The 15,000-nt window shown below is 33.3% G+C and overlaps 1 protein-coding gene across 24 annotated transcripts in view; it reads right to left on the bottom strand.

Annotated features, from left to right (window-relative positions):
* LOC122263497 (uncharacterized) overlaps positions 1-15,000 on the bottom strand; it is a 456,927-nt gene that overhangs the window by 433,962 nt on the left and 7,965 nt on the right. For 14 of the 24 annotated variants that reach the window (XM_086547916.1, XM_086547900.1, XM_086547915.1 and 11 more), the window contains exons 1-3: positions 1,208-1,489; positions 932-1,006; positions 300-416 (exon numbers count right to left, since the gene is read on the bottom strand). In XM_086547916.1, coding sequence (XP_086404042.1) covers positions 300-416; positions 932-1,006; positions 1,208-1,474 — 459 coding nt within the window. In that variant the 5' untranslated portion in view covers positions 1,475-1,489. Of the gene's footprint in view, positions 1-299; positions 417-931; positions 1,007-1,207; positions 1,491-4,395; positions 4,495-15,000 lie in introns of those variants that run through there. The other 10 variants (XM_086547904.1, XM_086547902.1, XM_086547914.1 and 7 more) reach the window with 4 other exon arrangements.

The following is a 15,000-nucleotide window of genomic DNA, read 5'->3' as shown; positions in this document are numbered from 1 at the left end:
AAATCACTTTTAAAAAGGAGCTAATGCATTTTGGAAGCAAACAAAATTGCTCATCGCGTTCCATTTTCATTTGCACAAATCCTGCAACCTTTTCTCTCTTCGTTTGGAATAGTTGAGGTTCACACCTACAAGGACTTATTCAGGAAGCTCCAGGTTCTCCAGACAAAAAGCTACTAATAACACAACGCTATCTCACACTAACTCTCCTCTTTCTTAACCATTGTTCTATATCTGTCCCTTTCCTCTCCTCCTTTCTCTCTGTCATTTCGTCCCTCTTCCTCGCTCTCTCCTGTGCATACCTTGAGTAATACAATCTCCTCTTCCTTCTTCCTCAGGTCTTCCTTCAGGTCTCTGGTCTCCTTCTGTAGATTCACTGTCTCGCTATTTTTCACACTGATCTCTTGCTCTCTCTGCTTCTGAATGAGTATAGAAGAGGTATCATAAGTACTCAAAAAGACAAACGAAATGAACTTTCTCTCTAACATTACCCCCTCTCTCTCTCTCTCTCTCTCTCTCTCTCTCTCTCTCTCTCTCTCTCTCTCTCTCTCTCTCTCTCTCTCTCTCTCTCTCTCTCTCTCTCTCTCTCTCTCTCTGCTCATGCTGTTGCTCATAATTGCTTCGCTCATGATGACAAGCATCTCCTTCCTGACATTGTTAATGGATGGAGGGAAAGCTGATAACCACAAGATAAGGAGATTGGAGTCGTAAAAGAATAAAGCAGATAAAATACTTATAAAAGATTAGCCGTCACCAAAACCCTCACATTTTGCTTTGCATTTCATTCTATTTACTCCCCTAGCTATGGATTTTAGAAATGTTTTCTTTGATTGCTATATTTCCTGTCATTTCACTGATTTTTCTCTATCTTTTTATTATTATCAAATCAAAATTATTTCTATTTTTTTATTCATTTTCTCTACAAAAAACTCACCTTCAGCACTTGGATCTCTCTTTGCAATCTGATCCTTTCCTTCTCGGTTGCAACCCACCCTTGCATCACGTGTGTCTGAAAGTAATCAATATTCAATAGAAAAATGCATTAGCATGTTATGTCTCATTATAAAAAAAAAAAAAAAAAAAAAATTAGAATCCTTTTGTGATTTAGTTACAGTGCCACTCAGCAACCATGGCACTGCCCATGATGCACAACTTTGAAAACCAATGGTGACAGAGGAAGGACCACAGTCTGACCAATACAATCTATTACCATGGACGCGCTTTGGAAAAGTTCCATGCCACAGCTCTCTGTGGAGAAAGATCTCGGCATCAAGTCCTGCGGAGTCCTTCCACAATTATCCTTCTTGTACGTGGAAGCCCCAAAGTTCGTCAACATGAATATAGCGAGGAGATGCCCTTCTGAAGCTGCTTTGTGGAGGGGCGTGTCGCCTTCACCATCTGCAGCATCCACGTCGGCCCCGGCCTCCCGAAGGACTTCCAGCACTGCCGTGTGTCCCTTCCAAGCTGCCTTGTGCATTGCTGTCTCTCCTGAAGGTAAACTTGACTGTAGAACTTGTCAATGTTTAAATGTTGCTCTACAATGAAACACTTGTTTAATTTTCTTACTTTCATTTTTATTCTAATTTGTTCAGAAATAAGTGAATGTATTGATTTTGGTTATAAATATAATGATAAAAATATGATATATATTCTAAAATATATTATATAAATCATGATACTTATATGATGATGAAATATGACAATAATATTGATGACGACAATATAAATACATATATATATATATATATTATATATATATATATAATATATATATATATATATATATATATATATATATATAATATATATATATATACATACATATATACATATGCATATGTATATATAATATATATATATATATATATATATATATATATATATATATATATATATTATATATATGTATATATATACATATGCATATGTATATATGTATGTATATATATATATATATATATATATATATATATATATATATATATATATATATATATATTCATACATAACAAAATATTGATAGAAATAGAAAAAAATACAAATATGAATAACGAGAGAGAATGATAATTATTACAGTATAATAAAGTTAGTTATAAAATAATATAACATCTCTAGAAATAATAATGAAATTAACCAATGATATTCTATAAATGTGAGTAAAAATAACAATAGTGTTAATATAAACAATGGTATAAGTAATGAGTTAGGACAACTCATTAATGGGAACATAATGATAATGGATGATGAGCATGAAGATGAAAAGGAAAGAGAGAACTGAGAGGGATAATGAGAAGAGAAATAAATATGATGAAGTGTGGGAGAAGGAGAATTAGACAGAAAATGAAGTGACAAAGAGTAGAAGAATTATATAGAGAATGTAAAATGACAAAGAATAGGAGTAGGAGAAGGAAAATTGTACAGAAAATATAGAGTGACAAAGAGTAGGAGAAGGAGAATTATACAGAAAGTATAGAGTCACAAAGAGTAGGAGGAGAATTATATAGAAAGTATAGAGTGACACAGATTAGAAGGAAAATTATACAGAAAGTATAGAGTGACAAAGAATGGGAGAAGGAGAATTATACAGAAAGTATAGAGTGACAAAGAATAGGAGAAGGAGAATTATAAAGAAAGTATAGAGTGACAAAGAGTAGGAGAAGGAGAATTATATAGAAAGTATAGAGTGACAAAGAGTAGAAGGAGAATTATACAGAAAGTATAGAGTAACAAAGAGTTGCAGAAGGAGAGTTGCGACTGGAATGGCTCTGAGACTTGCGAGGATAAAAATGAAAATGAAAACTGTCGTGATGATGTTAATGAGAATCAAAATGAGAAGGGAACTAATTGGGGAATGAAAATGTCAATGCTAATTTGAATGGCAACAATTGTTATAATCATAATGATTATGATATTAATGATAATAATGCTAATTAAAATATTTATGATAAATACAAACTAAAAGAAAAGCTTATGAATAAGCACGAAATGACTAGAGAATGAAATGAAAGGGATGGAAAATGATGAAGAAAATGAGAGTGGAAATGAAAATGGGAAAGTATTCATGAATGAGAATCATCATGATTCTAAGAATGATTATGGTCTTTATAATTTTAATGCATATTCTGATGGCAATGATATGAAGGAAAATAATAACCATAATGAAAATAAGGATCTCATTATAGTTCTATCATTGTTGTTGGAGTTACTATTACCATTAACATAATATTTATAATGAAAAAAATTATGATATCAGTCATAAGAATTATTTAAAAATAATAATGGTCATTCTAACTAGTTTGATATTAATATTGATAATAATAATAATGATTGTTATCGTTATCTTTAATGTTTTTATATAATCATAATCAATGTTATTCTTATTCTTATCATTTTCATCATTATTATGGTTATTTTTATTAGTATTATCATTATCATTATAATAATCAAACTAAATAGGTAATATCTTTTTTCGTATCAACTTATATTATTGATATTTCATTTGGATATGTTACCTTTGTACTTAGCAAACCTAACTTAAGTTGCGAGAAGAGGTATTTTGTAAAACGAATGCTAAGTAGTGCATTCCTCTTAACAGCACCTGCATAGCCATGTTTGTTGCAAGCAAGCTGTGAGCAGACTTGGGTGTTTGCAAGAAGGAAGAACAAGGAAGCCATTGTGTTATCCTCATTGTCATTACCATCATGATTTACCGACACTGGTACTATGAGTGATAAAGACCTCACAACTACAACAAAAGCATGTACAAGAACAAGAACAACAGGATCATCAGCAAAATTATCAATGATGACAAGAGGAAGGATATCCTATGATAATCATTGAAATAGAAATAGGAGTAATACGAATAATTAAAATAATAATATTTTTAACTATAACAATAATAATAATAATAATAATAGGAATGATATGTATAAAATCATATAGAAAAAAAATTGAAATAAAAATGAAAATTATATCAATAATGAAAAGAGTAAAAGAGGAGGAAAAAAGATGAATGATGAAAAGTGACTATTACAAAAGAAAATTTTTGAAATAATAATACATTTTAATAAATGATAATAAAAATGAATATTTTTTATGTATAATAAAAATGAATATTTTTATGATAATATTGATCATAACATTGAAATTCATATGATAAATGATAATGAATAAGTAACATTTACAAATAACTCAAATAAACAACTAAAACATAAGGAATGGATAAATAGAAAAGAATAATGAATGATGAAGAAATAAGAAAAACTGCTGATAGATGTATCCTTATTAGATCTGAATAATAATTGTTATAAATTTCCACAGAGACAAATATGAGAAAATAAACAAAAACAAACTTCTTCTGGCGCCTTTAAGAAGTCACTCGCTTTCCAATCGCCTTACCATACTTATCCTTGGCGTTCACTTCTCCGCCCTTTTCGAGGAGCGTCTCAGCAACAGCATCAAAGCCGTTCAAGGAAGCCCAGTGTAAGGGAGTCCGACCTGAGGGAGGAAGATGCTTGTGTTAGACGTCTGTTTGTGAGTAATGAGCGTGAGAAGAGAAGTGAGGATGACAATGCGAAGGTGATTGGGAGTGAGAATTACAGGAAGAAGGTGAATGTGAGTGAGAATGACAATGAGAAGCTGAATGAGAGTGAGAATGACAATAAGGTGAATATGAGTGAGAATAAAAATGAAAAAGTGAAAGTGAGTGTAAATGAGAGTTAAAAGGTGAATATGAGTGAGAATGACAGTGTGGTGAATGTGAGTGAGAATGACAGTGAGAAGGTGAATATGTGTGTGAGAGTGACAGTGAGAAGGTGAATGAGTGAGAATGACAATGAGGGGAATGTGAGTGAGAATGACAGTGAGAAAGTTAATGTGAATGAGAATGACAATGAGAAGGTGAATGTGAGTGAGAATGACAGTGAACTGAAAGTGAGTGAGAATGAAAATAAGGTGAAAGTGAGTGAGAATGAATATGAGAAAGTGAATATGAGTGAGAATGACAGTGAGAAGTTGAATGTGAGTGAAAATGATAATGATAATAGAATGTGAGTGAGAATAACAATGAGAAGGTGGATGTGAGTGAGAATGAAAATGAGAAGGTGAATGTGAGTGAGAATGACAATGAGAAGGTGAATGTGAGTGAGAATGACAGTGAGAAGGTGAATGTGAATAAGAATGACAATGAGAAGGTGAATGTGAGCAAGAAGGACAATGAAAAGATGAATGTGAGTGAGAATGACAATGAGAAGTTGAATGCGAGTGAGTATGGCAATGAGAATGTGAGTAAGTGAGAATGACAATTAAAAGGTGAATGTGAGTGAGAGTGAGAATGAAAATGAGAAGGTGAATGTGAGTGAGAATGACATAAGAAGGAGAATACGAGTGAGAATGACAATGAGAAGGTGAATCAGTGAGAATGACAATGAGAAGATGAATGTAAGTAGGAATGACAAAGAGAAGGTGAATGTGGATGGGAATGAGAATGAAAAGATGAATGTGAGTGAGAATGACAATGCGAAGGTGAATGTGAGTGAGAATGACAATGAGAAGGGGAATGTGAATGAGAATGACATGAGAAGGTGAATCAGTGAGAATGACAATGAGAAGGTGAATGTGAGTAAGAATGATAGAGAAGGTGAATGAGTGAGAATGACAATGAGAAGGTGAATGTGAGTGAGAATGACAATGAGAAGGTGAATGTGAGTGAGAATGATGATGAGAAGGTGAATGAGTGAGAAAGACTATGAGAAGGTGAATGAGTAAGAATGACAATGAGAAGGTGAATGAGTGAGAATGATAATGAGAAGGTGAATGAGTGAGAATGACAATGAGAAGGTGAATGTGAGTAGGAATGACAATGAGAAGGTGAATGTGGATGAGAATGATAATGAAAAGATGAATGTGAGTGAGAATGACAATGAGAAGGTGAATGTGGGTGAGAATGACAATGAGAAGGTGAATGTGAGTGAGAATGTCAATGAGAAGGTGAATGACTGAGAATGACAATGAGAAGGTGAATGACTGAGAATGACAATGAGAAGGTGAATGTGAGTGAGAATGACAATGAGAAGGTGAATGACTGAGAATGACAATGAGAAGGTGAATGAGTGAGAATGACAATGAGAAGGTGAATGAGTGAGATTGACAATGAGAAGGTGAATGTGAGTGAGAATGACAATGAGAAGGTTAATGTGAGTGAGAATGACAATGAGAAGGTGAATCTGAGTGAGAATGACAATGAGAAGGTAAATGTAAAAGAGAATGACTGTGAGAAGTTGAATGTGAGTGAGAATGACAATAAGGTGAATGTGAGTGAAAATGAAAATGAGGTGAATGTGAGTGAGAGTGAGAATGAAAATGAGAAGGTGAATGTGAGTGAGAATGACAATGAGAAGGTGAATGTGAGTGAGATTGAGAATGACAATAAGAAGGTGAATATGAATGAGAATGACATGAAAAGGTGGATGCGAGTGAGAATGACAGAAAGTAGGTAAATGAGTGAGAATGACAATGAGGAGGTGGATATGAGTGAGAATGACAATGAGAAGGTGAATGAATCTGTATGACAAAGGGAAGGTGAATGTGAGTGAGAATGACAATGGCAAGGTGAATATGAGTGAGAATGGTAATGAGAAGGTGAATGTGAGTTAGAATGACAATGAGAAGGTGAATGTGAGTGAGGATGACAATGAGAAGGTGAATGTAAGAGAGAATGACAATGAGAAGTTGAATAAGTTAGAATGACAATGAGAAGGTGAATGAGTGAGAATGACAATGGGAAAGTGAATGTGAGTGAGAATGACAATTGGAAGGTGAATGTGAGTTAGAATGACAATGAGAAGGTGAATGTGAGTGAGGATGACAATGAGAAGGTGAATGTAAGAGAGAATGACAATGAGAAGTTGAATAAGTTAGAATGACAATGAGAAGGTGAATGAGTGAGAATGACAATGGGAAAGTGAATGTGAGTGAGAATGACAATTGGAAGGTGAATGTGAGTGAGAATGACAATGAGAAGGTGAATGTGAGTGAGGATGATAATGAGAAGGTGAATGTGAGTGAGAATGTGATTAATAAAGATGATTAGGTTGATAAGGATAAGGACAAGAAATAGTATTAATATTATGAATTTTTATATGAATGGAAAAGATAAAAAAAAATAAATAAATAAATAATAATTATGAAAAGGCATAGAAATGAGAAGGAAAAAAAATGTGTATTATAATGAGAAGGTAAATTATAACAGAAATGAATGTTCGAAAATTATTTATCAATAATATGAATTTCTTTTGTGTTATTACTATAATAATCATTGCAATTGTTAAACTGTCATTTTATCTGTGAAGACTATTATGAAAATACAAATATTAAAGATAGCTATAATAATAGTAATTGTAATAAAAATATTAAAAAATAAAAACAATAATAATGATAGTAATAATAATAAGACAATAATAAAAATAGTATAAATAATTTTGATGATAAAAATAATGATGGTAATTATAACAATAACTATTGATAATAATGAAGGTAATAAAAATGATAACTTTATTGATGATGATAGTAATAGTGATAATAGTAGTAGAAATGAAATTAATATTGGTGGTAATAACAATAATATTGATAATGAAAATATTTTTTAAAAATAATAACAACAATAATGACAATTGATGAGAAAATACATAATTATTACTATTATTATCTATAGCAGTTATAATTCATATATTAATAATCATTCGTAACAAATATCTAAAATATTTGTAATAATTTTATTTATCATCAGTATCATAAATTATTTTTACTACTATTACTATTATCACTATCATTATTCACCTTTCAATCACCATCATTATTATTATCATTATTATATCATTACTATTATCATTAGTTCTATTATCATCATGAAAGTGTTATCATCAACATTATCAGTGATGATTACTTTATCATTAATATTGTTATCATTACCTTCATTAACATTATGAAACTTTTCATTATCATCATTATTGTTGTTGATTTTGTTGCCATTACTTTCTCCATTATCATCATTGTCTTTGCCATCACTGACAAAGACCTCGCAATAACACCACCAACAAAAGCATGTAGGAGAACAAGAACAGGATCACCATCAAAATAACAATAATGAGAAGAAGAAGGATGATAATAATTGATAATTTAGTAGAAATGGGAGTAATAATGATAGTTATAGTAATGAAATAATAATGATAATATGAATAGCACCATTGATGATGATTATGATTGATGATCAGGATGATCATATTTCTTGTAGATAATCAGAAAAATAATAATGACAATGTCAGTAATAATTAAGATGATCATACTTATTATTATCATAATTATCATAACTAATCATTATAACATTTATAGTATAAAGAAATATAGAGAAATCTATTTATTTCTATTTTATAGAATATTCTATGAAAATATTTTATAGAAAAAATCATAGAATAAAGAAATAAATATCAATAAAATTAATGATAAAAGATGATAAAGATTCCCTTATTAAATTATAACAATAATTGTTATAAATTTCCACAAAGACAAAGATGAGAAAACAAACAAAAGCAAAATTCTTCTGGCGCCTTTAAGAAGTCACTCGCTTTCCAATCGCCTTACCATCATCATCCTTGGCGTTCACTTCTCCGCCCTTCTCGAGGAGCGTCTCTGCAACAGCATGATGGCCGTTCCAGGAAGCCCAGTGTAAGGGAGTCAGACCTGAGGGAGGAAGATGCTTCTGTTAGACGTCTGTTTGTGAGTAATGAGCGTAAGAATGGAAGTGAGGATGACAATGAGAAGGTGAATGTGAATGAGAATGACAATGAGAAGGTGAATGTGAGTGAGACTGACAATGCGAAGGTGAATGTGAGTGAGAATGACAATTAGAATGTGAATATGAATGAGAATCAACATGAGAAGGTGAATGTGAATGAGAATGACAATGAGAAGGTGAATGTGAATGAGAATCAACATGAGAAGGTGAATGTGAATGATAATGATAATGAGGAGGTGAATGTGAGTGAGAATGACAATGGGAAGGTGAATGTGAGTGAGAATGACAATGAGAAGGTGAATGCGAATGAGAATGACAGTGAGGTGAATGTGAGTGAAAATGATAATGAAAAGGTGAATGTGAGTCAGAATGACAATGAGAAGGTGAATGTGATTGAGAATGACAATGAGAAGGTGAATGTGAGTGAGAATGACAATGAGAAGGTGAATGTGAGTGAGAATGGCAATGAGAAGGTGAATGAGAATGAGAATGACAGTGAGGTGAATGTGAGTGAAAATGATAATGAAAAGTTGAATGTGAGTCAGAATGACAATGAGAAGGTAAATGTGAGTGTGAATGACAGTTAAAAGGTGAATGTGAGTGAGAATGACAGTGAGGTGAATGTGAGTGAGAATGACAGTGCCAAGATGAATATGAGTGAGAATGACAATGATAAGGTGAATGAGTTAGAATGACAATGAGAAGGTAAATGTGAGTGTGAATGACAGTTAAAAGGTGAATGTGAGTGAGAATGAAAATGAGGTGAATGTGAGGGAGAATGACAGTGAGAAGGTGAATGAGTGAGAATGACAATGATAAGGTGAATGAGTTAGAATGACAATGAGAAGGTAAATGTGAGTGAGAATGACAATAAGAAGGTGAATGTGAGTGAGAATGACAATGAGAAATTGAATGTGAGTAATAAAGTGAATGTGAGTGAGAATGACAGTGAGCTGAATGGGAGTGAGAATGAAAATAAGGTGAAAGTGAGTGTGAGTGAATATGAGAAACTGAATGTGAGTGAGAATGACAGTGAGAAGGTGAATGTGAGTGAAAATGACAATGAAAAGGTGAATGTGAGTGAGAATAACAATGAGAAGGTGGATGTGAGTAAGAATGAAAATGAGAAGGTGAATAAGAGTGAGAATAACAATGAGAAGGAGAATGTGAGTGAGAATGACAGTGAAGTGAATGTGAGTGAGAATAACAATAAGAAGGTGAATGTGAGTGAGAATGACAATGGGAAGGTGAATGTGAGTGAGAATGACAATGAAAAGGTGAATGTGATTGAGAATGAAAATGAGAAGGTGAATGTGAGTGAGAATGACTATGAGAAGGTAAATGTGAGTGAAAATGGAAATGAGAACGTGAATGTGATTGAGAATGACAATGAGATGGTGAATGTAAGTGAAAATGACTGTGAGAAGGTGAATATTAGTGAGAATGACAATGAGAAAGTGAATGTGAGTGAGAATGACAATGAGAAGTTGAATGTGAGTGAGAATGACAATGAGAAGGTGCATGTGAGTGAGAATGACAATGAGAAGGTGAATGTGAGTGAGAATGACGATGAGAAGGTGAATATGAGTGAGAATGACAATGAGAAGGTGAATGTGAGTGAGAATGAAAATAAGAATGTGAATATGAGAAAGAATAACAATGAGAAGGTGAATGTGAGAGAGAATGACAATGAGAAGGTGAATTAAGTGAGAATGATAATAAGGTGAATGTGAGAGGGAATGACAATGAAAAGGTGAATGTGAGTGAGGATGACAATGAGAAGGTGAATGTGAGTGAGAATGACAATGTGAATGTGAGTGAGAATGAAAATGTGAATATGAGTGAGAATGACAATGAGAAGGTGAATATGAGAAAGAATGACAAAGAGAAGGTGAATGTGAGTGAGAATGAGAATGAGAAGATGAAATAATGTGTGAATGAAAATGAGGAATGTGAGGAGAAGGTGATATAGTGAGATTGACAATGAGAAGGTGAATATGAGAAAATGACAATGAAAAGTGAGTGAGAATGATTAAGAAGGGTGAATTAGTGAGGATGACAATGAGAAGGTAGAAGGTATGAAAATGAATAAAGAATATGAGAAAGATTAGAAGACATGAGAATGAATGAAAGTAATTGAGTGAGAACCAATGAGAAATGTGAGAATGAAAATGAGGAATGTGAAGAATGAGAATAAGAATGAAATGAATGTGAGTGAGAATGACAATGAGAAGGTGAATGAATGATGACAGAATGAAGATAATGAAAATGACAATGAAATAATGTGAATGAGTGAATGAGAAATGACAAAAGTGAATGAGTGAATGATGAGAAAGTGAATGTGGGTGAGAATGACAATAAGAAGGTGAATGTGAGAGAAAAAAATGAAGTAAATGTGAGTGAAATGACAATGTGAGTGAGTGAAATGACAATGAGAAGGTAAATGTGAGTACAGAAATGAATGACAATGAGAAGGTGAATGTGAGTGAGAATCACAATGAGAAGGTGAATGTGAGTGAAAATGACAACAAGAAGGTTAATGCGAGTGAGAATGACAATGAAAAGGTGAATGTGAATGACAATGACAATGAGAAGGTGAATGTGAGAGAGAATGACAATGAGAAGGTGAATATGATGAAGAATAACAATGAGAAGGTGAAATGAGAATGACAAAGAGAAGGTAAATGAGTGAGAATGACAATGAGAAGGTGAATGTGAGTGAGAATGCAATGAGAAGGTGATTGCGAGTGAGAATGACAATGAGAAGAGGTGAATGTGAGAGAATGACAATGAGAAGTGAATGTGAGTGAGAATGAAACGGAAGGTGATGCAAATGAGAATGACAATGAGAAGGTGAATGTGAATGAGAATTACAATGAGAAGGTGGAATTAAAATGACAAGAAGGTGAGTGTGAATGTCAATGAGAAGGTGAATGTGAGTGAGAATGGAAATGAGAAGCGAATGTGAGTGAGAATGACATGAGAAGGTGATGTGAGTGAGTGACAATGAGAAAGTGAATTGGGTGAATGACAATGAGAAGGTGAATGTGAGCGAGAATAACAATGAGAAGGTGAATGTGATTGAGAATGACAATGAGAGGTGAATGTGATGAGAATGACAATGAGAAGGTAAATGAGTACAGTGACAGTGAGAATGACAATGAGATGGTGATTGTGAGTGAGAATGACAATGAGAAGGTGAATAATTGAGAATGACAACGAGAAGGTGAATGCGAGTGAGATGACAATGAGAAGGTTAATGTGAATGACTATGACAATGAGAAGGTGAATGTGAGTGAGAATGACAATGAGAAGGTGAATATGAATTAGAATAACAATGAGAAGGTAAATGAGTGAGAATGACAATGAGAAGGTGAATAATTGAGAATGACAATGAGAAGGTGAATGTGAGTGAGAATGACAATGAGAAGGTGAATGTGAGTGAATATGACAATGAGAAGGTGAATGTGAATGACAATGACAATGAGAAGGTGAATGTAAGTGAGAATGACAATGAGAAGGTTAATGTTAGTGAAAATGGATATGAGAAGGTGAATGTGAGTGAGAATGACACTGAGAAGGTGAATGTGAGTGAGAGACAATGAGAGAGTGAATATGAGTGAGAATGACAATGAGAAGGTGAATGTGATTGAGAATGACAATGAGAAGGTAAATGTGAGTGAGAATGACAATGAGAAGGTAAATGGGAGTACAGTGACTATGAGAAGGTAAAGTGACAATGAGATGGTGATGAGAGTGAGAAAGAAAGTGAGACGGTGAATGCGAGTGAGAATGACAATGAGAAGGTGAATGTGAGTGAGGAGGCATGAAAGGTGAATGTGAGTTAGAATGACAACGGAGAAGTGAATGTGAATGACAATGACAATGAGAAGGTGAATGTGAGTGTGAATGACAATGAGAAGGTGATGAGAGTGAATATGATTTAGAATGACAATGAGAAGGTAAATAGTGTGAATGACAATGAAAGGTGATTAAGTGAGATGACAATGAGGGTGAATGTGAGTGAGAATGACAAAGAGAAGGTGAATGCGAGTGAGAATGAACAATGAGAAGGTGAATGTGATGAGAATGACAATGAGATAGGTGAATGTGAGTGTGATGACAACGAGAAGGTGAATGCAAATTGACAATGGACAATGAGAAGGTGAATGTGAATGAGAATTACAATGAGAAGGTGAATTAGAATGACAATGAGAAAGTGTGTGTGAATGACAATGAGAAGGTAATGTGTGAGTGGAGTAATGGAAATGATAACGTGAGATGTGAGTGAGAATGGACACTGAGAAGGTGTGAATAAAGTTGTGGGGGGAAAGTGAGTGAAACAATGAGAAAGTGAATGTGGGTGAGAATGACAATGAGAAGGTGAATGTGAAGCGAGAATGACAATGAGAAGGGTGAATGTGATTGAGAGATGATTTAATAGAGAAAGTAAATGTGAGTGAGAATGACCAATGTGAATGTGAAGTTGAGAATGGACAATGAAAGGTAAAATGATAGTTACCTGACAATGGAGAATGACAATGATATTGTGTGATTGTGAGTGAGAACGGAACAATGAGAGGTGAAATGTGAGTGAGAATGACAACAGAAGTGAATGCGAGTGAGAATGACAATGAGATGGTGAATGTGAATGAACAATGACAATGAGGAAGGTGAATGTGAATGAGAATGGACAATGAGAAGGTGAATATGAATTAGAATAACAATGAGAGAAGGTAAATGAGTGGGAATGAAGCAATAAGAAGGTGAATAAGTGAGAATGGACTATGAGATCGTGAAATGTTGAGTGAGAATGACACTGAGAAGGTGAATGTGAGTGAGTGACAATGATAGAAGTGAATGTGGGTGAGAATGACAATGAGAAGGTGGAATGTACGAGAATGACAATGAGAAGGTGAATGGTGGATTGAGAATGACAATGATGAAGGTAAATGTGAGTGAGAATTGACAATGTGAATGTGAGTGAGAATGACATATGAGAAGGTAAATGTGAGTTACAGTTGACAATGAGAAGGTAAATGTGAGTGAGAATGACAGTGAATAAGGTGAATGTGAATTGAGAATGTCAATGAGAAGGTGAATGTGAGTGAGAATGACAATGAGAAAGGTCAATGTGAGTGAGAATGACAATGAGAAGGTGAATGTTAGTTGAGGTTGGCAGTGAAGGTGAAATGTGAGTGAGATGGACAAGGTGAAGGTGAATGGAGTGAAAAGTGACAAGGAGAAGGTGAATGTGAGTGAGAATGTCCCGTGAGATATGATCATAAAAATATTAATAATAATATTAGTTATGATAAAATAATGGAGATATCAATGATGTTGATAATAATATATCATAAAAAATAACAACAATGGAATGGCAATTGAATATTATCACAATAAGCTAGAGATGTAAGAATCATAAAATTATTAAATATAATAGAGCATAATAGATTACTTATAATATAAGGATAAAATGACAAATGGAATGGAGATATATGTTTACACGAATTAAGCATGACTAATGACAAATGTTAATGATACTGGAAAGGAGGGTGTAAGTAAATGATAATGATCAAAATGATGCATATAAAGTCAATGTAAAGGTAATATTAATATAACAGTGATAGTGATAGTGAGTAATTAAAATGAGAATCCAAAATATCATGAAGGGAAAGTGAAAATGATATAATGATATGAATAAAGAAAGTGATCACATTGAGAGCTACAAAAAATAAAGTGATTATTATAATGAGAATAAAGTATTAGCAAAATATGAAATATAAGACGAAATGAGGCCAATAATGAGAATAAAAAGGAAAAGGATAGAATGGATTATAAGACAAGGAATGAAAATACTAATGATATTATTTCCTGAAAGATATAAGAATAATTTGCAAAGTGGTTACAAGGATGAATAGAACTAGAACAAGAAAAACAATTCACAGAGTGGAAAGAGATTGGGAACAACACTTATGATGAGAATGAGAAGAAAAAGGAGTGACAAGGCTACTCAATATTCTTAGGAATGAGAATGAAAAAAATATTAGTGAGAATGATAAAGAGAATAGGAAGGGGAAAGATAATGAAAATTATTGATATTAAAATAATGAATAAAGATGAGACTTGGATAGATAATTTAAATAATAATGCATCATCTTCGTGTCCTTTGGAAAGGCATTACTCGGCAGCTGCCTCTAGAATACCCAACA

This window comes from Penaeus japonicus, unplaced genomic scaffold (assembly GCF_977035675.1).
Source record: "Penaeus japonicus unplaced genomic scaffold, GWHDUDI00000001_assembly GWHDUDI00000020, whole genome shotgun sequence".
NCBI lineage: Eukaryota > Metazoa > Arthropoda > Malacostraca > Decapoda > Penaeidae > Penaeus > Penaeus japonicus.
The sequence above is the reverse complement of the archived record's forward strand: the minus strand, read 5'-3'. Positions and strand labels throughout refer to the sequence as shown.